Here is a 24,481-nt window from a genome sequence, read left to right as displayed (position 1 = left end):
GCAGCCAGCAAGAAGGGAAAAAGAGGAAAAGGGTGGGCACACTCCACTTCTTTTAAGGACATGACCAGGAAGTTGCTCACCTACTTTCCCTCATAAGCTGTTGGCCAGAACCTGGTCACAGAACCACACCTGCTTGCAAGGGAGGCTGGGAAACGTAATCTTTAGTTGCAAGGTTATACGTGCAACTAAAGCTTCTAGTACTCTAGAAGAGGAGGAAATCAGTATTGGAGGGACAATTAGCAGTTTCTGCCATGGTCCATTTTGGCCACCCAGATATCTGTATACACCTGTCTTGACCTGCATAAAACATCTGCTTTCCACAAGGGAGATAGGCCTGGGGGCCTAATCAGTCACTTCCTTTAGGGCAAGTCTGGTATGTGTGGGTGATGTGTAGCCTTCTCTAATGGCCCCAGTGACCCAGGGCCTCTCAACCAAAGAGAAGCTGTCTGCATCCCCTTCCTCCAGCACACCCAAGTTCAATGGTGGAATTTGAACCGGAAGCCACAATAAAAACTCCTACTTGAGATGAGAAACACGAGGTAGTTACTTGTCTATAGCAGTCAACAAATCTGGCAGAGGAGCAATTGTAAAACTCCCTTCCCTGTTTTTTTTTTTTTTTTTTTTGAGACGGAACCTTGCTCTGTCGCCCAGGCAGGAGTGCAGTGGCGCGATCTCGGCTCACTGCAAGCTCCGCCTCCCAGGTTCATGCCATTCTCCTGCCTCAGCCTTGCGAGTAGCTGGGACTACAGGCGCCCGGCTGTACACGCCCAGCTATTTTATTTATTTATTTATTTTTGTAGTTTTAGTAGAGATGGGGTTTCACCACATTAGCCAGGATGGTCTCGATCTCCTGACCTCGTGATCCGCCCGCCTCGGCCTCCCAAAGTGCTGGGATTACAAGCGTGAGCCACTGCGCCAGGCCAAAGCTCCATTCCCTGGTAAAGGAGTAAATTCTTTGCTTGGCCCATCTGGCAGCCCTTGGTTCTCAGTGATCTGTGATTCTCAAAGCATCCTAAGCATCAGTATCACCTGGGAACTTGTCAGAAACGCAAATTATTGGGCCCCACCTCATCTGTTGATTCGGAAACTCTAGGGGTGAGCCCCAGCAGTCTGGCTTAAGTTCCCCAGGTGATTCTGATGCACCTTGAGGTTTAACAACCACTGCTCGGCTGGGCGCGGTGGCTCACGCCTGTAATCCCAGCACTTTGGGAGGCCGAGGCGGGCGGATCACGAGGTCGGGAGATCGAGACCATCCTGGCTAATATGGTGAAACCCCGTCTCTACTAAAAATACAAAAAAAATTAGCTGGGCGTAGTGGCGGGCGCCTGCAGTCCCAGCTACTCGGGAGGCTGAGGCAGGAGAATGGCTTGAACCCAGGAGGCGGAGCTTGCAGTGAGCCGAGATCGAGCCACTGCACTTCAGCCTGGGTGACAGAGCAAGACCCCGTCTCAACAAAAACGAACAAAAAATACACTGCTCTGATACCTGGTCCTCTGTGATTTCTGGGAAGTGGAGCTTCCATGTTCATTATTCTCTGTGGCCTTATCTGAAACGGAACTGGAAAGAATGTGCTTTTATTTAGGGCTCCTTGGCTTTCCCCTGCTGGTGTGGGTTTGGGGACTTGAGTGGAGCTGTAGGAGTCAAATAATCTCCAGCTTTTATCAGATTCAGCTGTGGTTTCTTTGGCAACACAGTTCTGTCAAAAAACTAGAAGTTTCTGCTCTCTTGGCTTCTAATCAGTTCTGCTGTGGTAATCACAGCTGAAGATCCAGCCTAGACACATCTTAATTCTTAGCCCTGAAGTGTGTGGTCTGTTATTTCCTGGCTTCTGCGCTTAGCCTCGCCCCCTCATCCCCCATTTTAATATGCTTACCCGGAGCTTCCCTTGAAGCCACCTGAAACAGTAAGTTGGATGGGAAGGCAGGACTCTTAATTTGACTTTTGCCTTTGAGCTCTCTATGGCAGAGAACCTCTTCTGAGGGTCAGTAGTAGAACTCAGAAAGGTGGAGCGGAGATTAGATGATTAGAAAGGTTAGTACCACGGTCTTCCCTGCTGCTGAGGCAGACTCGAGATCCCCCAAAATGGGGATTCTTGTCGACTTGGATTATTAGATACAGGCTGGGTCTTCGTTTTCTTTCTTTCTTTTTTTTAATATAGAGACAGAATCTCACTTTGTTGCCCAGGCTGGAATGCAGTGGTGCAATCTTAGCTCACTGCTGTCTTGAACTCTTGGGCTCAAACAGTCCTCTTGCTTCAGCCTCCCAAGTAACTAGGACTATAAGTGCAAATCACCATGCCTAGCTAATTTTTTTTTTTTTCAGATTTTGGAATTTTTGCATTATATCCTTAGTGGCTGAGCATCCCTAATTCGAAAATCCAATATCTGAAGTGCATTTCTTTTGAGTGTCATGTTGTTGCTCAAACAGTTTTGGATGTTGGAGCATTTTGGATTTCAGGTTTTCAGATTAGGGCGACTCCACCTGTTATCACTATTTTCAGTCCCTCTATAGGTGGGCTTTGCAATGTTAACAAATATACTTACATTTCTTCCATAAGCTGTAGGCAATGTCTCCCGATGCCCCATTTTGTAAGATGAAGCCCGTTCTTACCCTCTCCCCTCCACTTTCACCTCCCATCTTCTGGCAAAGACTAGTTGAAAAATAGTTCTCTGTGAATGTTGTGACCCCTGAGCCTCCAGGGAAGAACTGGGTCTTGGATGAAAATTCACTCTCTGGGTCAGACAGGAAGGGGGAATACTGCCTTTGTGTCCTAGTTGAAAGTTGCCTCATTGTGATGGGGAGAGTACTACATGCACAGGGCATCTGCAGTGGCAGGTCATGGTCTAGAGTAGCATTTCCCACACCATGTGCCTCAGAAGACTGGTCCAGCAAGATACCCTGCTACAAACAAAAGGGTTCATGAATAACTAAACTTGGGAAACCCTGCATACCTTATCACTGCCTCCACCTTTGGAGATTTACAATGCACACCAACTGTGAAGGCTCTGATAAGTCCTGCAGCAAAGAAACTTATTTAGGCTATTGTTTCCGATTCATATTTGACCATGGTACTCCTTTTCATTTGATACTTACTCATACACCCATGAGATCAATATACTTTGTGAGTCACTGCTCTGAGGAAATGGTGACCATGGTGAGGGTGCTGGGCATCTCAGGGAAGCCCCATGATGGAGAACCTAGGGGGTCAGAGGCAGTACTTGTATGTTCAGACCAGCATCCAGCGTGAGAAGAGTCTGTTTCTGGGGCTGGGGTCCACCATCACCCTGGGGCTTAACGATGAGAGGCCTGCTCCTGAGAGGGATTTTTCCAGATGACCCGGCTTAGGAGGGGACTGTGGGCTGGGCTCCAGACCTTATATGCTGGCATCTTAGGGGCTTAAGAGCAGGAATTGAGGCAGAAGTGAGTATCCCAGCTGTGGCTCCTAGGCAAAGGAGAATCCACTATAATCAGTGCTGAGCTCTAGAGCTGATTAAGTGCTACCAAAGGCTGGGTTAGGTGCTGAGCCTGTAGATGGTGGGGAGCAGATGGCTCTGGCTCTGAGAGTGGAGGCTGGAAACCGGGTGCACTGGCCTGTGAGGTGAAATTCTCCCTCAGCCCTGCCACAGGGATTTAGATATGCAGGAGCTGGACAAGAGTTAATAAGGAACTAAAAATACATTTTTTGTCTTTTTTTGAGATGGAGTCTCGCCCTGTCACCCAGGCTGGAGTGCAGTGACTCGATCTCGGCTCACTGCAACCTCCACCTCCCGGGTTCAAGCGATCCTTGTGCCTCAACCTCTGAGCAGCTGGGATTACAGGCATGCACTGCCACGCCTGGCTAATTTTTGTAACTTTTATTTATTTATTTATGTATTTATTTATTTTTGAGTTGGAGTTTCGCTCTTGTTGCCCAGGCTGGAGTACAATAGCACAATCTCGGCTCACCACAACCTCCGCCTCCTGGGTTCAAGCGATTCTTCTGCCTCAGCCTCCCGAGTAGCTGGGATTACAGGCATGCGCCACCACGCCCGGCTTATTTTGTATTTTCAGTAGAGACGGGGTTTCTCCATGTTGGTCAGGCTGGTCTCAAACTCCCGACCTCAGGTGATCCCCCTGCCTTGGCCTCCCAAAGTGCTGGGATTACGGGTGTAATTATGGGTGTGAACCACCGTGCCCGGCCTGATTTTTGTATTTTTAGTAGAGACGGGGTTTTGCCGTGTTGGCCAGGCTGGTCTTGAATCCCTGACCTCAGTGATCCACCTGCCTTGGCCTCCCAAAGTGTTGGGATTACAGGCATAAGCCACTGCGCCTGGCCCAAAAATACATTTACTGAGTGCTTACTGTGTGCTAGATGCTGGGGATGCAACCATGAAAACACAGCCAAGGTCTCAGGCCTCAAGGAGCTTACAGTCCAGTGGGAGATGAATTGTAAGGGACTAACACACAGATGCATGTCACCCACTGCAGTATGAGTGCCCAAAGGATAAATGTAGGTTGGGTGGGGAGGGCAGGTAGGAGAGTGCAAGATGAGAGGATTTGATCTCATCAGGGGAAGTTTCCCAGAGGCAGTGAAACTTGAGCCTCCTTCGAAAGGAATAGTGGACCAAGAAGTGAAGAACCACACACACATTATCTAGCCGGGGGAGCAGCATGTACAAAGGCCTGGGGGTGGGCTGAGGCTGGGGACAGGGCAGGGTCAGGCCACCCAGCACCATGCAGGCTACCGCCAAGAGTTTGCTTTTACCCAGGAGTGAAGGGAAGATGTTGGAGGGCTTCCACCTGGGAGTATCCCCTGTTTTGACCACTATATGGACTGGGGGACCAGGCCTGTGAGGTTCCAGATGTCAACTGAGTAGGACGGGAAGACACTTCAGGAATCTGAAGGGATTTGGGAAGTGACCAAGGTTTTCTCTTCCCATCTGTTGCTACTATCTTCCTGAAGTCTTCAGTTTCACAATTTTCAAGCAGTTTCTTCTTGGTTGTGCAACTCTGACAGTTTCTAACTTTGGGTTTGGCATCTCAGCCAGAGTCATTTCCTTCCTGGAGCTGGGCTCTCATTGAGTGGAAAATTTGGGGCTGCTATGTAAAATGAAACAGAAGAGAATGAACCCTTCCTCTCCGGAAGGGGCCGGGCTATGCCAGGTCCAGACAGGGCTTGTGTGCCTGCTCTCTTGGAAGGCTGCCCCGCCTCCGCCCCTTTCCAGCTGCTAGGGCACAACAGAACATGCCTACCTCCAGACCCTGCCCACTGCAGACTTGCCACTGGAGGTGACACTGTTGTGGGGCAAAACCACAGGCCAGGGGTCAGAGCACCTGGGTTCTAGTAATAGCTTGTATTTAGCACCTGATATGTGCTAGGTAAGCATCTTTTCTCACAACTCTTATTATCCCTATTTTATAGAAGAGGAAACTGAGGCTCAGAGATTAAGTAATTTCCCAAGGCCACATAGCCTGTAGTGATGAGGCCAACATGGGAATTCAGGTCTGCCTGACCTTACCCCCTTCTTGGTAGGTTACTAGATTGCATCAAGTCTCACTTTCCCCATCTGGAAAACAGGTAAAGACATTGCCCTATCTACTTTTCTTGTAGACTGGGAAGGTTCAAAGCATACGAGATGGTGAGGTTTTCTTTTTTTCTTTTTTTTTTGTGAGACAGAGTCTCACTCTGTTGTCCAGGCTGGAGTGCAGTGGCATGAGCTTGGCTCACTGCAACCTTTGCCTCCTGGACTCAAGCAATTATCCTGCCTCAGCCTCCTGAGTAGCTGGGACTACTGGCGCCCACCACCACACCCAGCTAGAGGTTTTCTTAAAGTTAATTGCTGAGTGGCTAAGGACAGGTTGCTTGACCTTTTCCTTCCATGCATTCATTATTCCACTGGAAAAAAGCAAGGCTTTAATCACTGTTGGTCTCTTGAGAGTGGTGTTAGAATGAACAGAGTGTGGAATGCCTCTAAGCCAGTCCCCAGTGTTTCAGAGAGGAAGGGTAAGAGCTAGGGTGAAGTGAACCATCCTTTACTGAACTCCTGCTAGATGCTTAGCTCTTAGAACTAGGCTCCTCCAGTTGCAAGTTTTGGACACATACTCAGATGATGCATTAGCCAGGATAGGCTCGATTATGCTGCAGTATCAGATGAACCTTGAAACCTAGTTCCTCAACGCAACAAATATTGATTTCCCACTCACCTGAAGTCCAGTATGGGTCATGCAGCCTCCTGCATTCTTGTAGCCAGCTATGTCATCTAGAACATGTGACTTCCAAAGTCACTGTGGCCGGGGAAGAGAAGGATGGAAGAGGCTCACTAGCTGTTAAGTGCTTTGTCCAGGAAGTGACGGATAGCATCTCCACTTAAAATCCACTGGCTAGGCCGGGCGCGGTGGCTCATGCCTGTAATCCCAGCACTTTGGGAGCCCAAGGCGGGCGGATTACAAGGTCAGGAGATCGAGACCATCCTGGCTAACATGGTGAAACCCCGTCTCTACTAAAAATAAAAAAAAATTAGCCGGGCGTGGTGGCAGGTGTCTGTAGTCCCAGCTACTCAGGAGGCTGAGGCAGGAGAATCACTTGAACCTGGGAGGCGGAGCTTGCGGTGAGCCGAGATCGTGCCACTGCACTCCAGCCTGGGCAACAGAGCAAGAATCCGTCTCAAAAAAAAAAAAAATAATAATAATCCACTGGCTAGAACCAGTCATGTCGCCCAGCCTAATTGCTAACGAGGCAGGAGTATGAGATGGAGCAGATGGTTATTTGGTAAGTACTCTCTCAGCTACGGGTTACCTCAGTTCCAGGGCGCTTACAGTAAGGTTCTGCCTAACTGTGGCCTACAAGGCCCTGCGTGGTCTACATTTGCCCGGCTCGTCGACCTCACCTTTACCACTTTCCCCCTCAGTCATTCCCCTCAGCCACTAGGGTCATCCTTCACTTGCGGGGATATGCCAAGCGTTTGCTGCCTAAGGACCTTTGCACACGTGTTCCCTCTCCTTGGAACGCTGTCCCTCCCCAGCTTCCCTGCATTCTTCCATGCTGGTCCTTTTCATCCTCTGGGTGTCTGCATATGTGGCCCCTTCTCACGGCAGCTTTTCCTGGCCAGCCGATGGAAGTAGGTCCATCAGGCATCCCTCCCTTGAGTTTGTTTTCAGCATAGAGCTCCTCCCAGTTTATAATTAGATGTCTTTTATTTAACTAGCTTAATGTCAGTATTATGGCAGTTTTGATAAAGGATTCCCCATTCCCCAACACAATGAATGAATGAATGAATGAGAAAGAATGAGTCATTTCAGCAGCAGGTGGAGTACAAGTTCATTGGAGAACCAGGGATTGCACAATTATTAAGGCAGGCTGTACTCTCAGGTTTGCCTCATTTCAGGTCTAACTTGAGTTGGGAGTTTGTGTGTGTGTGTGTGTGTGTGTGTGGGTGTGTGTTGTGTGTGACTGTGTATGGCCTGGAGGGCCAAACCCAGGAATTAGGAGGGAAAGGAAAAGAGAGGGTACAGAAAACTGTGTTTGTCCCTGATAGGGCCAGCTGGCACGAGGGTGCTTTAGTTACAGCTGAATCACTTTTGTTTGTTCTGGAAGGGATCTATTCTGGCCACATGAGTCAGCTTAAGAACAAATTACTATTTAGTTTGACGGCTGTGAAGAGTTGGGGGGGATTTCCAGAGTGTGCTCACCGAGGAAAGACCTTGTTGCCAGCTCTGGGTCCCCTCTGCTCCAACAGCTCCTGGATTTGCCACTGTGTGAAATGTTCTCACGCAGCTAGTGTGACGGCCCAGGCCCCATCAGCCAAAGGCCCAGCACCCATAAACATCCTTTAATCCTTTCTTCCGAAGGAAGTGGTGCATAAACAAGCACATAATAAATCTGCATTCTAGGCTTTGCTTTCTTCAGATATAAGACAATTACTTTATACTTGGTAGCAATTGTCCCCCAGAGCTGTTATCTGAATTAAATAGGCCACAGATATGAGAAAGAACTTAGGAAAAAAAGCCTGACCTAGAGTTAGAGATGGTCATTATAGTAACAGTAGTAGGAGGCCAAGGCGGACGGATCACTTGAGGTCAGGAGTTCCAGACCAGCCTGGCCAATATGGCAAAACCACGTCTCTACTAAAAATACAAAAATTAGCCGGGCGTGATGGTGTGTGCCTGTAATCTCAGCTACTCGGGAGGGTGAGTTAGGACAATCGCTTGAACCCAGGAGGCAGAAGTTGCAATGAGCAGAGATAGTGCCACTGTACTCCAGCCTGGGCAACAGAGCGAGACTATAGCAAATGATAGTAGCTTAAATCTGCTGGGTGTTAATTTTCTTATCCTCATGGCAGGTCTTGGGGTCAAGGGTCCACTTCCACATCTCATTTGTCGGATAAGGAAGCCAAGGCTTAGGAGGGTCCCCCTGCTGGTGAGCCTGACTGCAGAACACACTCCAGACTGCTGGGAGTTCATTTGCATTCCGTGGCATCAGTGATTCATGCTCATTAGGAAGAGCACAGGCATTCCGAAAACAAATCAGAGAGAAAAAGAAATCATGCCTGGCAACCAGCTCTGGTGAACCATGACGGGCACAGAGAAGCGCTTCTGCCCCTCCCCCATTTCCTCCTTGTATCTGGGACTCAGCCCTCATCACTGTGGGTTCTCAGCCTCAGCAAGGCAGCTTTCAAGGATATCCAGATTCCAGGCTGGGCGCAGTGGCTCACACCTGTAATCCCAGAACTTTGGGAGGCCAAGGCAGGTAGATTGCTTGAGCCCAGGAGTTTGAGACCAGCTTGGGCAATATGGCAAAACCTTGTCTCTACCAAAACAAAAACAAAATTAGCCTGGCGTGGTGGCATGTTCTTGTAGTCTCAGCTACTTGGGAGGCTGAGGTGGGAGGATTGCTTGAACCTGGGAGGTAGAGGCTGCAGTGAGCTATGGTTGAATCAGTGCACTCTAGCCTGGGCCACAGAGCGAGACTCTGCCTCAAAAACAAAAACAAAGGATCCAGACTCTGTCTGAGAACCACCATGTCAACCTCCTGGTGCCTGTGGCCACCTAAGCTGTAGATTAGCTGTTCCTTCTGTCACCTGCATCCCCTTCCCATCCCTGGGGGTCCCAGCAGGGAGAACCCTGGGCTGCCCACCTCCAGTATGTGACTGAGGCTGGCTGCCAATGGCGTGGGTGCAGGCCCCCACCTCCCCTGCTGCTGGGCTCCTGTGTTACTTTGCCCTCATGGCCACTGTGCCTCTCAGGACTGTGCACCAAGTTGCTGCCCACCTAGAATCGGTTTCCATTAGAGTGTTTAAAATGTTAAAAATAGCCTTCCACCCTAAATACTTCCTTCAGAGGCCCGAGTTGGGAATCAGAGATTCTTTTCTATCTGCACCTTTCTGGCAGAACTGAAGGAGGGTGGCTGTTTGCACAGTGTTTCGGGCCCCTGATCTGGGCCAGCCACTTCACATTTGTCATCCTGGAGCCCCGGGATAGCCCTGGGAGGTGTGGGGTTATTATTCTGACTCCACAGGAGAGGTGCATGAAGCTCAGGATTAGGAGGTCTGTGCCTGGGCGTGAAGCTGGAATTGTAGAGCCTGGGTCTGGTTCAAGCCAGAGCCAACACTTCCCCACGCTTACTCTTGTGATCCTAGTTCTACTCTTTGATCACAGTCTGTATTTTTGGATCTCATGATCCTGCAGAATCAACTTTATGTGTGGAATTCTCTTGAGAATTTACCCCTGGGAGGAAAGAGTGCTGTCTTGGAAGCCTGAGGCTGCCTCTGTCTATCTGTGATAAGAAGTCCATGAGTAGCTCACTCCTGAGCCTTGGCCTTGGCAGACAGGAAGCTCAGTGCGAGAGTTAAAGCTCGTCACAGACCTTTCTTGTGGGCATTTGGCCTCCTTTGCCTCATCCTGCCTTTGGTGTTCTATTTTTATTTCACTAGCTCTCTGGTATGCCAGCCCGAATGAGTGGGTGTTGTGTCTGTCTAGCTAGCAGGGAGCAGGTTTGGAGGGATGAGGACGGAGGCCATTTTCTCCATCTTCAGGTTTGGACAGTGGGGACAGGCATGCATGGGCCTGCCCGCCCACGAAGCTCAGACCATGCCGGCAGCTCCAGGGTGGAGATGAGGGCGGTTCATGTTTATACATACCATTTATTGCTTGCATTTTAAAGACATCTAAAAAAGTTTGCTAAGATGGGGGTTTCACAGGAAACCAAAACTTCTTGTTGGAGCTGACATGGGGCTCTGTTGGCTTACATCCGTGGCTGGTGTGACCTGGTGCCTCTTGTGTGGGAGGGTGGATGTCAGCCCCAAGTGTGCTGACAGGTCTGGTCACAGGTAGCCCTGCCGACACTGCCCCTCCCCATCTGTTCCTCACTCCTGCTCACTTCCAAGTGCCCTGTGGTGCCAGGTGGGGCCACCGCATGTCACTGCAGAAAGAACAAGAAAAAGAAAGAGAAAAGCTGGACTCTCTTTAGGATGAAAACATAATGACACTTTTTATCTTCCCCACGGGTGGAGCTCACAGAGGTCAGCCACAAATGGGTTGGTGGCCTTGATGTTCCTGTCAAATGTGTTTTGACAGAGAGGCAAAGATTTGTGCTGAACAAAACATTATCCTGAATAGGACACTGGACTGGGAGCAGTGGCTCAGGCCTGTAATCCCAGCACTTTGGGAGGACAAGGTGGGAGGATCACTGGGGCCTAGGAGTTTGAGACCAGGCTGAGCAACATAGTGAGATGCTTTCTCTACACAAAATTAAAAATTAGCTGGGCGTGGTGTTGCCTGTAATCCCAGCGGCATGGGAGGCTAAGTGAGGAGGATAGCTTGAGCTCAGGAGTTTGAGGCTGCAGTGAGCTGTGATCACACCACTGCATAGCCTGGGTGACAGAGCAAGACCCTGTCAAAAAAAAGAAAAAGAAAGGAAGAGGGCACTGAAGTTAAGTAAGGCTGTAAGTATCACCCTCATCCCCATTTTACTGATGAGAACAATGAGGCTCAGCCAGGCAGGCCTCCGACAAGGAGAAGGTGCCTCATTTGCTGGGGTCATGGGCAGTTCTGGGTGTAGGTAAGACCTTTAGGGAGCATTTTATACTGTTGCGGGCCTGGCCTCTGCAGGAGGTCACTGTTGGGAAGTGACTTCAGCAAGCCCAGCCAGTCCTGAGCCAGGGGAGCCACTGCTGCCCTTTTGACACAGATGTCACAAGGATGACAAGCCTTTCCAGGAGCACAGGCCCCACTTGAGGCAGTTTGAGGAGGGAGGGTGGAGGGAGAGAGGCAGTCTCTCCCTGCCAGAGAGGGGAGGCTGGGAAAGATGAGGACTGGGACTGGTGGGTGGTAGCCTTCCAAGGGAGCACAGGCAGAGCATTCACTTCTGTGCACCCTGGGAGTGACAGCTCTGTTCCAGACCCATGCTTGAATCAGCACTCACCCCGGCATTGTTCATTGTCATTCTGTACAAGGGACTGGTTTTCTGTTGTTGTTGTTTTCTGAGACAGAGTCTTGCTCTATTGCCTAGGCTGGAGTGCAGTGGCACAATCTTAGCACACTGCAGCCTCTGCCTCCTGGGTTCAAGCGATTCTCCTGCTTCAGCCTCCTGAGTAGCTGGGACTACAGGTGTGCACCACCACGCCTGGCTAATTTTTGTATTTTTAGTAGAGATGGGGTTTCGCCATGTTGGCCAGGCTGGTCTAGAACTCCTGACCACAGATGATCTGCCCGTCTTGGCCTCCCAAAGTGCTGGGATTATAGGTGTGAGCCACTGTGCCCGGCCTAGGGACTGTTTATTCTCCTCCTGGGCCTGTGGAAGGCAGCGGGATGCCATGAGGCAGACAGTGATCCTGTGATTCCTGCAGGCAAGGCCCTTGTTGGAGAGAAACTGGCTTCTAGACTCGAGTTTCAGCCACAAAGGCCTTGGCCTGATGGCAGTCAGGATGGGGGGCGTGGCCTATCGAACCACCGAAGTGCCTGTGGAGTCCAGGTAGGGAGAGAAGTGCGTGTTCTCTGGGTGCCCTTACGTCAGTGGTTCTGGGAGGAGACCCCGCCTTCCTGCCTCAGTGCTGCCTGCCTTTCTGTTTCCCTTGGGCAGGTCTTGTTCCCCACTGAGCCTCAGCTTCCTGACTTGAGATCTCCAGGGTTGTGGGGAGGGTGCTTGAATTGAATGTATCAATACACGACGTGGACATTTGTTGGTGAAAAACAGAAGTGAGGTGGATCTGAATCTCATGAAGGGCTGATTCATCGTCTGCTCACTGGAGCCAGAGGGGTCACCAGGGCAAACGCTACTCACACTAGCTTGGAAGCCTCAGTTCTCGTCATTATTTTACCTAGCTTGCTAACTGATTTTTTTTAAAAGAAGTATACTTTACTGTGTAAATAATGCATAATGATTTTGTTGAAAAATTCTATGATATGCATAAATCACAAAGAAAAAAACCCCACAATATAAAATCAGGCCAGGCGCGGTGGCTCACGTCTGTAATCCCAGCACTTTGGGAGGCCGAGGCAGGTTGATCACTTGAGGTCAGGGGTTCAAGACCAGCCTGGCCAACATGGTGAAATCCCATCTCTACTAAAAATACAGAAAAAAATATTAGCTGGATGTGGTGTTGCACGCCTGTAATCCCAGCTACTCAGGAGGCTGAGGCAGGAGAATCGCTTGAATCCAGGAGGCAGAGGTTGCAGTGAGCCAAGATTCTGTCACTGTACTCTAGCCTGGGCGACAGAGTAAGACTCTGTCTCAAAAAAAAAAAAAAAAGGAAAGAAAACTAAAAGACTCCCATCCTACTCTTCTTATCCTCAATATGTGGACTATTTAAGAGATAACCAATATTTTAAGACTATAACCACCACAGTAATAAAGGTCCCATATTTTGAGCTAAGCAGTGTCTCCATTAGTCTTCATAAAAGTTATCCAAAGGAGGGCCAGGCGTGGTGGCTCACGCCTGTAATCCCAGCACTTTGGGAGGCTGAAGAGAGCAGATCATGAGGTCAGGAGATTGAGACCATCCTGGCTAACACGCTGAAACCCCGTCTCTACTAAAAATACAAAAAATTAGCCGGGCGTGGTGGCGGCGGCCTGTAGTCCCAGCTACTCGGGAGGCTGAGGCAGGAGAATGGTGTGAACCCAGGAGGTGGTGCTTGCAGTGAGCTGAGATCGTGCCACTGCACTCCAGCCTGGGTGACAGAGCGAGACTCCGTCTCAGAAAAAAAAAAAAAAATTTATTTAAAATGTCAGTGACAGTAAAGAAAACACAAGGAAGAAGCCACTCATCACCCCCCCGACATTCAGCCTTGTTGTTATTTTTGTGCATTCCCGATGTCTCCCCAACTCCTCCCACCCTGGGGAAGTCAGTGATCACCCCTTTGTTCCTGTTTGTCCAGGGATTGGGGCATCTGCCCTGGGGGGATTCGGGCTGGTGGTAGCAGTGATGGCAGTGGTGTTTCAATAGTTCTGCCCTAGCTAGGTGGGAGACAGTGAAACCAGTCCCAGGTTTGACTGTTGTTGGCTGTTTTACTTGACACAAGTCATTTCACTTATCTGAGCCTCAATATACTCAAAACTAAAATGCAGATAAACCTATGAACTACCAGAGATTGTTGTGAAAATTAAATAAATCTGCATGGTGCCATACCAGTGTGGTGCTATGCAAATTTAGGTCTTACTGTTTTAGTTCAAAAGCTTGGGTTTGAAAAGCGAGGTCCCAGGGTAACAATTGGTTTTGTTTAGAGAGGCACAGTTCACCAGTTCAAAGAAATGTTGCTGGAGATGTTTTGTCCCAGCCCTACCTGGGACATCTGTTGTGACATCCCCTGTGTCATGCTTTATGTCATGCTCTGTGTGACATCAAGTGAGTCAGCAGCCTTTCCTGGGACTTCAGTGCCCCAGTTTTTGTCGTTCTGAAACACGAGTCTATCCCAAACCACCAGAGAATGAGGGACTTGAATGCAGGGCTATAGAATCGGGTTTTATCTGGGAGGCAATGGGGAGACAGAAAGATTCAGGCTAAGGAGTGTGGACATTAGGCAATGGGGAGCCCCATAAAGACTTCAAGCAGGGAAGTGATGAGGCCAGATGTATACTTTGGTAAGAGGTAGCCTGGCAACGGTGTGGGGGCTGCCTGCGCTGGCGGCAGGGCCCAGCCAGAAGGGATAAGATCAGGGCCCAGCCAGAAGGGATAAGATCAGGGCCCAGTGGAGCAGGGGAGATGAAGCTGTTCCACAGAGCAGCTCTGAGAAGCTGGCTGGAAGCTGAGGTTGACACACCCTGGAAGCACCTTTGGGGTTTCCCAAGTTGATGTAAAAAGGAAATGATTACCCTCGAGAAGGCAGGGGAGTTCTTCGGCCAGTCCTGCCTGCCTTTGGCATGTGATCTTAGCAAGTCATTTAACCTGCTCAGGCCTCAGTTTCCTCATCTCTGAACAGGGATGAGAAGCAGAGATGTTGTGAAGATTCATGTCTGTGCAGCTGGGCCTGGGCCCGGTACAGCCCGTCCTCAGTGGCCATGGCTGCTGTTTTAGGATTCCCATCCATCAAGTGGGAAGGATGCGTGTGTCTCCACTGCGTGAAAGGGAGGTTGTAGGACAGTCAGAACTTTGATCCCTAGGGGCTGGAGTGGGAGCTTAGAGGGATGGTGTCTTTGACCCGCTCACATGTTCAGGGAAATGTGCAGTCTACAGCGCCCATCCCTGTCTCTACTCTCCTTTCCCACATGACACCCCAGTGGGAGGCAAACGGACACCATTATCACCTCCGTTTTATAGCTGAGGGAAGGGAGACCGAGAGCAGGAAGGTGACTTGTTGGAGGTCACACAGCTGGTTGGGTGGAAGCAGGTGTGTGTGACTTAGCACGTCAGAGCTCCACCCTCGCCAGGACTGCCATGTTCAGCCACTGCTCTTTTTTTTTTTTTTTGAGACGGAGTCTTGCTCTGTCGCCCAGGCTGGAATGTAGTGGCGCAATCTTGGCTCACTGCAAGCTCCGCCTCTCCGGTTCAAGTGATTCTCCTGCCTCAGCCTCCCAAGTAGCTGAGACTACAGGCGTGTGCCACCATGCCCAACTAATTTTTGTATTTTTAGTAGAGATGGGGTTTCACCATGTTGGCCAGGCTGGTCTCGAACTGCTGACCTCAGGCAGTCCACCCACCTTGGCCTCCCAAAGTGCTGGGATTACAGGTGTGAGCCACCGCGCCTGGCCTACTGCATTTTACAGATGGTGAGGCCGAGGCCAGAAAGGGAAAGACCCTCCCGCCCTGCAACACCATGCATTTGTGGCAGAGCCAGAATTAGAACCCAGGTCTCTGACTTCCAGACCCAGTCTCTCAATGGCTACCCCACTTCATGGAATAGCAATAACTTTCTTTCCACTTTGTTTTCAGGGAAACCGGCTCCTGAAATCAGGTGTCCCATTCCAGCCTTCCCTGACTCTGTGAAGCCAGAAAAGCCTTTGGCAGCTTCTGTAAGAAAGGCTGAGGATGAACAGGAAGAGGGGCAGCCTGTGAGGATGGCCACTTTTCCAGGCCCAGGTATTTTAAATTTAACTTTTTTACTTAAAGCACTTTTATTAAAGGAAATGAAGATATATCTATAAGGACATTCAGCTTAGCATATGAGAGCAAAAAATTGAGGCCGAGCATGGTGGCTCATGCCTATAATCCCAGCTCTTTGTGAGGCTGAGGCGGGAGGATGGCTTGAGCCCAGGAGTTTGAGACCAGCCTAGGCAACCTGGTGAGACTTTGTCTCTACAAAAAATTTAAAAAAAATTATCCAGGCATAGTGGCATGTACTTGGTAGTCCCAGCTATTCAGGAGGCTGAGGTAGGGGGATTGCTTGAGCCCAGGAGTGCAAGGCTGTGGTGAGCTATGATCACACCACTGCACTCCAGCCTGGGTGACAGAGCGAGACTCTTCCTAAAGAAAGCAAAAATCTGGCAACAACAATGGGGGATAATAAAATTAATATCAGACACTCACAATAAAGTACTATCAACAATGATGTAGACATGCATATGTACATGGAAACATACTGACAATATAGGGAGGTAGAAAAGTAGAAAAAATCAGGTAACAAAATGTATATAACATCTATTACCATTTTTGTGAGCAGAAAAGAAATAACTCAGCAATTGGAAGCTTTCTAGTGCCAGACACTATTCCAAGTACTGTACTTCAAAGATATTGACTCATTTAATCTTCAACTAACTATGAATTAGGTATTGTGATTATGCCCATTTTATGGATGAGAAAACTAAAGCACAGAGAGGTTAACCAGCCTGGCTGAGGTCATGTACTGCCGGGTCCCTGTTTTTCACCCGTGGTCTCCCAAGCCCCCAGCACAGGTTGGCCCTGCGTGCAGGCTCTGGACCGGATGTCTGACCATTTCTCTGTCCATTCTCCATAGGCCCCGGCCCTCGCAGCCATGCAGTGGGGAATTGAGGGGTGCTTCCTGCCCACCACTTTCCTCCCCTCCATCAGTCACAATCTGCTGAAGCCCAGAGAGGGACAGCAGTTTGCTTAAGGTTACACAAATAGGAAGTAATGTCTGAGCTGTGTGATTTGAACACTCACATCCCTAAGCATCGTACTCACTGCTATCCCAAAGCCTTTCAGACCACTTCAGATTTGTCCCCGTCACCTGTGCCCAGGCAAGGGCTCAGGGACAGTTTTCAAATGACAGAATGGCTCAGCCAGCAGATGACCTCCCTAGGGGAGCTGCTGCTCAGCCCAATCTCCATTCTCACCGCCTCACCCCTGGAGCCCTGCCTCACCTCCTGTCTCCTGCGGCCTCCTGAGTGGTGAGCCAGAGACCCCAAATCCACATAATCTCAGTTCATTGGTGCTGTTCCTGAAGCCAGGGGCAGCATCAGCTGAAAGGAACATGTTTTGTGGGCTTTTGTATTAGACAGACTCGTATTTGAATCCCAGTGCTGCTGTTTTGTAGAATGACTTAGCCTTTGTACCTCAGTTTACTCATTTGTAAAATGGGGAGAATAATAGACCTTATTTCATCATGTTGTGGTAAGAAATCCTGCACCTGAGTGTTGCACCATGGAGGTGCCAATTAAATGTTATCTGATATTATGACCATTTCAGACACTCCAGATAGGTTGAATCTAGAAAGTTAATTCTAGGCCAAGGAGTCTGGATTATTTCCTGTAGCTAAATATATATATTTTTAAGTGCAGACTTTTGATCAGCAATGAAAGATAAGGGGAAATGGTCCTGACCAAAGAGAAAATTATAACAAAATAGGGAAATGGTAGGGGCGTGCTGGTCAGGATGGAGGAGGTAATAGGCATAGCAGTTCCTTCTGATATTCTTTATCTAGGTTACTGTAAAGATAAACGTCACGGCCAGCCGGGCGCAGTGGCTCATGCCTGTAATTCCAGCACTTTGGGAGGCTGAGGCGGGTGGATCACGAGGTCAGCAGATCAAGACCATCCTGGCTAACACGGTGAAACCCCATCTCTATTAAAAATACAAAAAATTGGCTGGGCATGGTGGCAGGCGCCTGAAGTCCCAGCTACTTGGGAGGCTGAGGCAGGAGAATCGCTCAAACCCAGGAGGCGGAGGTTGCAGTGAGCTGAGATCGTGCCACTGCACTCCAGCCTTGGTGACAGAGTGAGACTCTGTCTCAAAATTAAAATAAAAATAAAATAAATGTCACATGTCTCTGTCAGCCTTTGCTGTTTACTTTCTTTCCTTTTTGTGTTTTTTTTTTGAGATAGGCCTTGCTGTGTTGCCCAGGCGAGATCATAATGGCACAGTCATAGCTCACTGCAGCCTCAACTTCCCTGGCTGAAGCAATCCTCCCACCTCAGCCTCTCAAGTAGCTGGGACTACAGGTGTACATCACTACGGCCGGCTAATTTTTTATTTTTGTAAAGATGGGGTCTCATTATGTTGCCCGGGCTGGTCTCGAACCCCTGGGATCAAGCGATTCTCCCACTTTGGCCTCCCAAAGTGTTGGGATTACAGGCATCAGCCACTGCACAGGGCCCTATTTACTTTCTTTTTTTGGCGGGGGGATGGAATTTCTGTCATCCAGGCTAGAGTGCAGTGGCACAATCTCGGCTCATTGCAACCTTTGCCTCCCGGGTTCAAGAGATCCTCCTAACTCAGCCTCCTGAGTAGCTGGGACTATAGGCACTCACCACCACGTCTGACTGATTTTTGTCTTTTTTGTAAAGATGGGTTTCGCTGTGTTGCACAGGCTGGTCTTGAACTCCTGGGCTCAAGCAATCCACCCGCCTTGGCCTCCCAAAGTGCTGGGATTACAGGCGTGAGCCACTGCACCCAGCCCCTATTTGCTTTCTTGATGGCACTTGGAGCAAATGTGCCCAGGCAGGTCAAGATGATAACTACAATCTGCAGGCAGAGACAGGAAGTTGATTGTCTATCTTTGCCTAAACTGAAAATAAGAAATCATTCATTTCATCAAACCACCCAAAGCTTGTCTTCTCTTGGGAAAACCCCAAGTTTCCGCTGAGCCCCAGAGTTCAAACTCATCAATTATCTTGAAGGATTTTGGTAGGAGTGAAGGATACTGAGCCCACATCTTTACCCCTGTGATACCCTGGCTCCCCCTTGCCGTAGGTGGGAAGGAAGTGGGAAGAGACATGGAGGAGGAAAATATGTTTGTTTGTTTAGTTTTTTGAGACAGAGTCTCGCTCTATCACCAGGCTGGAGTGCAGTGGCGTGATCTCGGCTCACTGCAGCCTCTGCCTCCTGGGTTCAAGTGATCCTCCTGCCTCAGCCTCCCGAGTAGCTGGCACTACAGGTGTGCGCCACCACGCCCAGCTAATTTTTTGTATTTTTAGTAGAGATGGGGTTTCACCATGTTGACCAGGATGGTCTTGATCTCTTCACCACCTGCCTCGGCCTCCCAAAGTGCTGGGATTACAGGCATGAGCCACCGCGCCTGGCTGAGGAGGAAAATATGTGAGCAGAGGAGCCATGGCTAGGCTATGAGCACCTCAGCAAAGAAGTCTCGAAGCTAGAATTCAGATAAAAGGGTTTTGAGCAGCTGAAATAACTGTCACAAAGCCTTAGCTGTAGGAGAGGCCACTGGGCTATCAGTCAGAATCTGTTTACTTACTCTACACATAGTTTCACCAGCCTTGGTAAAATACCAAGTACTGCATGTGTCACAGCCTGATCTTTGTGCTTTATAAACATCAGCTCTTTTTACCTGGACAAGGAACAGACCATTATTGCTCTTTTTACATTTGAGGAAGCTCAGATAAGTGAGGCACAGCTCATGTGAGGTCAGATCTTGAGTAGTGCTGGAGCCAGCGCTTGAGCCGAATTCTGTCTGATACTAATAAAGGAGATGGGGCAGCTGGGGGTAGACCCTCTGCCAGCATCAGGGCAGGACATAGAGGACCCCACGTCAGATACGGTGCCGCTGCTTCTGCAATTCTTGTACCTGCAACGACACAGCTCGGCAGGACCAGAGGTGGTGCATTTTGCTTGAGAAAGCAGGCGTATTAGCCTCAGTAGAATAGCAACAAAAAGGCCAAGGCAGGCGGATCACTTCAGGTCAGGAGTTCGAGACCAGCCTGGCCAACATGGTGAAACCCCATCTCTACTAAAAATATAAAAATTAGCTGGACATGGTCTCAGGCGCCTGTAATCCCAGCCACTCGGGAGGCTGAGGTAGGTAGGAGAATCGCTTGAACCTGGGAGGTGGAGGTTGCAGTGAGCCGAGATCACGCCACTGCACTCCAGCTTGGGTGACAGAGAGAGACTCTGTCTCAAAAACAAAAACAAACAAAACAGAACAAAAAAGAAAAGCAAGAAAAAGAAAGCTGCTGGAAGCATTTCCATAGGAAATGGTTTGTTTTTTAGCTAAGTCCTGGCACTTGATCTGACCTCCGATTAGCTGTGCCTCACTCTTGGAAACAAGATTATGTAGAAGCCCCAAGCCCCGTCCATCACTATCACCCAACAAATATCCCATCTTGTTCATCTACTCTCCTGCCCTGTCTCCCTCCCCTCCTTTAGCCATTATTTTAAAACATTTTTATATGAAAAAATTACAAACATACAAAAGCCAAGAGCATAATGACCCTCCATGTCCCCATCAGCTGGCTTCAGTAATGATCCACCCATGGCCAACTTCTGATTACTTTGTATTGAATCCAGGGAGATTTTCATATCCTTGATAGCAGGAGAATTCCTTCTCATTCTCCTCTCTCTGCCCTTGGACATACAGTGGGGGCCTTTAATGATTATGGTTGTGAGTTTCTCCTACCACAGATAACTATCCCGGGCATGAGGAGCCAATCCGATTAGATCCCAGAGGAGGGGAGGGCTGGGTAGGGAGAGATGGAGAGTAATGGCTGGTGGGTCCTGTCTGATTTTCCAGACCAGGGTCCATTCCTTTTCCCCAAGACCACAGGGATAAATAAACCCAACTAATAGCCCTCATATGTCACAGGAGCAGGCCTCAGGGATTCCCCCAAACTGAGAGGCCTGGGGGAGCCTCCTGAGCAAGCCCCAGGCGTTAAGTCAGATAGGAAACTCGTGACTTGTGTGAGGCAAGCTCTGACCTCAGACTTACTGGGCACAGAAGGACCCTGTGTGCAGAGAGAGCCCTGCCCTGTGGCCAGGCCTGGCAGCAAGGTGGAACTCAAGTTAGTCTGGAGCAGCGGTTCCCAGTGTGGGGCCCACACCTGCAGTGGTGCACGGAACCTGGGTGTTAGCACAAATATAGATCATGTGTAGAAGAACTAGGGACTTCATGGATATTACTGTTTAACACAAGGCTGAATACATAACACTGGAATTAAAGTTGGTTGAAAGAAAACCATCAAGTGACTCATAGTGAGGTGGCACAGACATGGCCAAAAACTTGGAGACCAGATGAACATAACTGCAGTCTGAGGGATGCGGGCCAAGGGTACTGAGCTGAGGCCAAGAGAAGGCAGGGCAAGTGGAAGTGGCCATCACAGAGCAGCCTTTCTGCAAGACAGGGACCCTGGGCTGGCCAGCAGAGGCCTCCATTAGTCCAGGTCCTTGGTGAGAGGCAGATACCAAGACAGGATAGGATTTCATCAACAAGATAGGATTTCATTAGGACAAATACTTGCAAGAAAATGGAGAGGGAGCTGGGCAAAGCTGGGAGAGCCTTGGGACCACGGTGCACCATTTCCGAGGAAGGCTAGATGGGCACTTGCTGGCCTGCCTTCGGTCTAAGGCAGACTCTCCAGGGTGTCTGTTGGCCATCACAGTCCTATCTGCACACAGTGCCTGGGGAACAGCCCCTGGGAAGCATGGTAGGGATGCAGATGCAGGAATTGATTGGAGCCAGCCACAGCCGGGCCCACAGACAGCCAGGCTCCCAGCAGCTGGGGGTCTCCAGCTCGCATTCTCCTGGCTGCTAGACTCACACAGCAGCAGGGCAAAGATCCCAGGAATGAGGCTGAGGGCAGCCCCTTGACAGGCTCCAGACCTTGCCTCAGGTGATTTCATTTTATCAGCTATCTGTGTGGGTTAATTGTTTAGCCAGGCTGATTTTATTTTCAGTCTCGCGAAATAAAATTTTTTGTTTTTTGTTTTTTGAGACTGAGTCTGGCTCTGTTGCCCAGGCTGGAGTGCAGTGGTATGATCTTGGCTCACTGCAACCTCTGCCTCCCAGGTTTAAGCGATTCTTGTGCCTCAGCCTCCTGAGTAGCTGGGACTACAGGCATGCGCCACCATGCCCAGCTCATTTTTGTATTTTTAGTAGAGACAGGGTTTCACCATGTTGACCAGACTGGTCTCGAACTCCTGACCTCAGGTGATCCACCTGCCTCAGCCTCCCAAAGCACTGGGATTACAGGTGTGAGCCACTGTGCTGGCCAAATTTTTTTTTTTTTTTTTTTTGATACAGTCTCGCTCTGTCACCCAGGCTGGAGTGCAATGGCACATCTCAACTCAAGGCAACCTTTGCCTCCCTGGTTCAAGCAATTCTCCTGCCTTAGCCTCCCAAGTAGCTGGGATTATAGGCACTTGCCATCATGCCAGGCTAATTTTTGTATTTTTGTAGAGATGGGGTTTCACCATGTTGGCCAGGCTGGTCTTAAACTCCTAACCTCAGGTGATCCACCTGCCTCGGCCTCCCAAAGTGCTGGGATTACAAGCCTGAGCCACCATGCCCAGGCCAAAATAAATTTTTTAATAGCCAAAGTTCCAGATGAGTCACTCCTTTCCTGATGTTGTAAGCCGCAAAAACCTGAAGCGGGTAGATTTATCCAGTAATCTTGGGGTCAAGCCCAGTTTCCTTTGGAAGGGTCAGGTCCCCAGTTACTCAGAAGCTGTCCTTGCCATGGGGCTTCCTGGGTATTTCCAGATGATGATGTTTGAAGCCTCTGGCCTGTGGCCAAGGCCTGCTTCTGTGCGGACCAGCCACCATGGCTCACCTCACCCACGGTCTGTGCCTGCACCCACCCAGGAGCCCCCTACCAGATGGCCTCATTAGTCTTCAGATTAATCTTCACATGGGGCCTAGTGAAGAAATTTCACCCTCTTTAACCTCACGTTTAAGTGACCCTAAACTACTTGTCAGACATTCCGTCTTGTGAATCTTGTTCACTCACCAAGGGATTAGAGGCATAGATGCGGCCGACCGCGGTTGCTCAGGCCTATAATCCCAGCACTTTGAGAGGCTGAGGCAAGTGGATCACTTGAGGTCAGGAGTTCAAGACCAGCCTGGCCAACATGGTGAAAACCCGTCTCTAATAAAAATACAAAAATTAGCTGGCATCATGGTGCACGCCTGTAGTCCCAGCTACTTCATAGGCTGAGGCAGGAGAATCGCCTGAACCTGGGAGGCGGAGTTTGCAGTGAGCTGAGATTGTGCCACTGCACTACAGGCTGGGCAACAGAGTGAGACTCTGTTTCAAAAAAAAAAAAAAAAAAGAACACAGATGCTGGAACCACTGACTATGTATCCTTGGAAAAGTTACTTAACCTCTCCATGCCTCATTTCACCATCTGCAAAGAGGCAATGAAAATGGTGCAGTGGTACCTTATCTCCTGATTGGCATGAAGATTAGATGAGTTAACGCACGAGAAGGATTTTTTTTGAGACAAGGTCTCATTCTGCCTCCTAGGCTGGAGTGCAGTGGTGTGATCATGGCTCAATATAGCCTTGACCTCTTGGGCACAAGTGATCCTCAGCCTCCCAAGTAGGGGGGACCACAAGTGTACACCACCACACCTGGCTATTTAAAAAAAATCTTTTGTAGGACTGAGCGCGGTGGCTCATGCCTGTAATCCTGGCACTTTGGGAAGCCGAGGTGGGTGGATCACGAGTTCAGGAGATCGAGACCATCCTGGCTAACAGAGTGAAACCCATCTCTACTAAAAATACAAAAAATTAGCTGGGTGTGGTGGCGGGGGCCTGTAGTCCCAGCTACTCGGGAGGCTGAAGCAGGAGAATGGCGTGAACCCGGGAGGCAGAGCTTGCAGTGAGCAAAGATTGCGCCACTGCACTCTAGCCTGGGCAACAGAGGGAGACCCCGTCTCAAAAAAAAAAAAAAAAAGAAAAAAAAATCTTTTGTAGAAACGAGATCTTGTCATGTTGCCCAAGCTGATCTCAAACTCCTGGGCTGAAGCAATCCTCCTGCCTCAGCCTCCCAAAGTGCTGGGATTACAGACGTGAAGTATTTAGAACAGTGCCTGGCATGATGTTTGCTAACTCATGTACCTAGATGTTAACTTACTCCAGCCCCGGGCCCTTCTACTGCCCCACCTCTGCATGGGCTGGTTCCACTGCCCCATATCTGCTTGTTGAAAACGTTTCTCCATATTTCAAGCCCAGGTCAGGTGCCACTTCCTCTGTGAACCCTCCTCATCTCCCAGCCTGTTATGGTCTCTCCTGCCTCTGACCTCGCTTTCCCGTGGGATGTATCCTCGGAGGATAGTTACTGCATCCCTGCTCCGGTGGAGGTTTCTGGAAGGCAGGCTTGGTAGCTAGTTCACCTCTGTGTCTTTTTTCTGCTCTTTGAGTAGGAGGTGAGATAGTGCAGGGCCTAGAAGTCAAACAGATTTCCATCTGAATTTCGGCTCTACCATCTACTGGCTGAGTGGTTCTGAGCACTGTGTCTACCTCCGGTGTCTCCATGTCTCCACTTGTCAACTGGGATGATAAATAGGCCCCAGGCTGTAGGGGAGTCAGAGGCTTATCCTAAGGTGATGCTTGAGGAGTGTGTTGGTCGGCACATGGTGGGTGTCAGGAAGTGGCAGCAACAGCGTTTGGGGAGTGAACAGGAGACTGGCATGATCTGAGGACTAGACCAGGATCCCTCCTGTCTTCCTTCCCGAGGCTGCATCCTGACCCACAGTCCCTCCTTTCCAGGGTCCTTTCCAGCCAGAGCCCACCAGCTGGCCTTTCTCCAGCCTCCTGAAGAAGATGCCCCTCATTCCTTGAGAACCGACCTCCCCACGTCATCTGATTCAAAGGTAAATCCACCCCTCGGCTGCAGCGCCCAAGCCATGTCTCCCAGTGTGTAGTTCCCTCTCAAAAATGCAAT

At 49.6% G+C, this 24,481-nt stretch overlaps 1 protein-coding gene across 4 annotated transcripts in view; it reads left to right on the top strand.

Moving 5' to 3' along the window:
* Positions 1–24,481, top strand: part of IRAK2 (interleukin 1 receptor associated kinase 2) — an 82,175-nt gene that overhangs the window by 21,678 nt on the left and 36,016 nt on the right. For all 4 annotated transcript variants that reach the window (XM_055260534.2, XM_063630399.1, XM_063630398.1 and 1 more), the window contains 2 exons: positions 15,342–15,488; positions 24,307–24,410. In XM_055260534.2, the coding sequence (XP_055116509.2) occupies positions 15,342–15,488; positions 24,307–24,410 (251 nt within the window). The remainder of the gene's footprint in view (positions 1–15,341; positions 15,489–24,306; positions 24,411–24,481) is intronic.

The sequence above is a fragment of the Symphalangus syndactylus genome, chromosome 21, assembly GCF_028878055.3.
Source record: "Symphalangus syndactylus isolate Jambi chromosome 21, NHGRI_mSymSyn1-v2.1_pri, whole genome shotgun sequence".
NCBI classification, from domain to species: Eukaryota; Metazoa; Chordata; class Mammalia; order Primates; family Hylobatidae; genus Symphalangus; species Symphalangus syndactylus.
Note: the sequence above shows the minus strand (reverse complement) of the source record. Positions and strands in the feature narration are given on the sequence as shown.